This window comes from Dipodomys spectabilis, unplaced genomic scaffold, assembly GCF_019054845.1.
Source record: "Dipodomys spectabilis isolate Male_0828 unplaced genomic scaffold, ASM1905484v1 ptg000247l, whole genome shotgun sequence".
Taxonomy (NCBI): domain Eukaryota; kingdom Metazoa; phylum Chordata; class Mammalia; order Rodentia; family Heteromyidae; genus Dipodomys; species Dipodomys spectabilis.
In genome coordinates, this window is record NW_024870924.1 from 1,232,282 (window position 1) to 1,234,982 (window position 2,701).

The 2,701-nt window shown below is 38.8% G+C and overlaps 1 protein-coding gene across 1 annotated transcript; it reads right to left on the bottom strand.

The window, feature by feature from the left end:
- Positions 1 to 1,570: 1,570 nt before the first annotated feature.
- On the bottom strand, positions 1,571 to 2,191 carry LOC122124791 (glycosyltransferase-like domain-containing protein 1). Its single transcript, XM_042699420.1, has one exon. The coding sequence runs from the start codon at positions 2,189 to 2,191 to the stop codon at positions 1,571 to 1,573; it is 621 nt and encodes a 206-aa protein (XP_042555354.1).
- Positions 2,192 to 2,701: the final 510 nt, after the last annotated feature.

A 2,701-nucleotide genomic window follows, 5' to 3' on the forward strand; every position in this document is an offset into this window, starting at 1 on the left:
GCTTTATACATCCCCCACTGGTTTTCATGTCCAATCCAATCCTTGATTCCTTCGTACCAAATCCTAAAAATTCCCTTCTCTCTACCCAATGAACAGGCTTAAAACGTAAATTTAATAGAAAACAAGTAAATTATAGAAACACACTAGTTATTACTAATTAACACTTAGTAAGTCTTATCCTTAAGCGATCCTCTGAGTGTCTCTGAACAGTCCATCTTGCAGCCTTCTCAGTATATTGGTCCAATGCCTATTTCACTTGAGATTGATGGAGCCAATGCTGTTCATGCTAATTTAATAGGCGACAGTGAAGTTGGCACCATCAAGTAAGTTTCTTGCCACTTCGTTTCCAATTCAGGACCATGATGCATTTTTACCCACACCAGCTGTCCAGGGAAGAAAGAGTGGGTGGAGTTTCTTTTTTTCTTTTTTAAATTCCATTTCTTAGTTTATTTCACTTACTTGAGGTCTAGTTTTTGATTTTATTGCTGAAGTGAGACTTGCTATAGAATAAACTACTCTCCCCAAACAAATTTTCCTTCCAGCTGAATTTAATTTCTTTCTTTTGGCCCTTTATTAAAAATTTATTTTACAATCTAACCATTTAAAACATTTTTATATCAACAAATACAGAATCAGACTATCAGAATAATGAGTGATGTATCTTTCAAAGATTATATTTGTATCTGGATGCGGATATTTTTGAAGAATATTTTAATCAAAACTGCTAGTTTTGTTAGAAGTATATTGATTTCTCTATTTTGACTCCTGGAAAAAATTAAAACAAGTATCTCAGTGTTCACTTTATGGGTGGGAGGGCTCCACTGACTGTATCTGCCATGTTTGTTGGAATTACAGTTGTTTATCTTGCAACTTTCTTTAAGATTAATTAAATGCAAATGTAACTCTGTGAATCATGGGAATACATGCCAGACTTCTTATTAATACCTTCACTTAAAAATTTGTGTGCCAAAGAGTCGTTAATTTGCTAAAGGAAAAATGCTAAAGCAGCCCTTTGCCCACATTTTTGAGGTGGCATATTCGTGGTCTGCATTCAGACCCTGTGGCCCTTTGAGGACACAGGAAGACTCAGATGATAACTTGGCAACCCAGGTAGAAACCAAGCCAAGTGTGAGCGTTTGAAGCTGCAGTTTGGCTGCCATCGTGTCGGCAGAAAGGAAGAATTCAGGCCCCATGTCAACCAGTACAAAGGATAAAAACGGATTCAACCGGAAATTCAATATGGCACCACATATGGGATACATGAGTGTGGTTATAAAACAGGCCACATATTTTTTTTGAACAGTCTCCTACATGTGATCTGAGGACATGTGTAACTAGCATAATGATTCTAGGAATCTGCATTTAATTTGAGTTGGGGTAGTGGCAGGGGTTGGAGATCTGAAGCCGCCACAGGTTTGTGGCAGATGGCTCTGTGTCAGCTTTGACAAGCAGCCAGGCTCAGCTTCCTCTGCAGATTTTCTTTTCTCTCTGATCAGGTAAATATGGGCACACTCTGGAAAGTTCTTCAGATTCTGCTTTAGGTTGCAAGTTTGTGACTTAGCCACATCTGTTACAAATCTTCCTTAGGTTCTCTTGTAAGCAGAGACCTGAATTTACCATGTAGGGCTGACCAATCAAACGGAGTTATTTCACCCTTATAGAGATGTTTCCTTATAACATCTGGTCTCTTGCAGAAATTCTGGAGTCCTTTTGAAAGCTGTTCAGGTGTATAATACAGATATCCAGCGGGAAATATTTCGGGATAAACCAAATCTTTGGGGCAAAATGGATAGCAACCACAGTACACAGCTTCCAACATTGCCACTCCAAAGAATTCATGCTTAGCTGTTGAGATGACAACATCAGCCGTGCACAATACTTGGAAATAGTCATCTTTGCAGGGTAAGTAGCCCCAGCGTAAGACTGAAGATCCCAGTGCCTTTTTGGCCTCTGAAAATATATCTGGGTCATCTGTAAAAATTTCTCCGAGGACAGAGATGTGAAAAGGGAGTTCTAAATCTTTTAGGTGCAATAATACCTTAAAAAGTGTCTCTGGATCTTTGTCATGCTCCCACCTGTGAGGCCAGACAATGTACAATGGTCGTGGCTGATCATCAGCTCCATCCAAAATGTCACAAGGATTATGAATCAGATTCTTGAATTCACTATATGTAATGGATATTACACGCATGTCTGATATATTGCTGGTAAATATTTTTCCCAATTATTTAGCTTTCTTTCTAGTTTGATTGCTATTTTTTACCTGTGCAGAAACTTATTTTAAGGTAGTCCCATTCAGTCATTCTCCAACTTGTTGTGACCCTGGAAATCTGTTCTGGAAGTTCCTGCCTGTGCCTATAAGTTCAAGTGTCTCTCATACTCAGTCCTGTAGTAGTTTCAGAGTTTCAGGCTTGATGTTAAGGTCTTTAATCCATTTTGAGTTGATGTTAATGCGTTGTGATAGGCTAGGATCTACTTTTCATTTTCTGCATGTGGCCAGTTTTCCCAACACCCGTAGTTGAAGAAGTTTTGCCTCTTAAACTGTATGTCTTTGGCTCCTTTGTCAAATATCAACTGACTGTACATATGCGACTATATTTCTGGGTCCTCTAACCTGTCTCATTTATATTTGGGTCTCCTTTTGTGCCAGTACCAAGCTGTCTTTGTTATTATGGCTCTATAGTAGAGCTTGAAGTCCTGT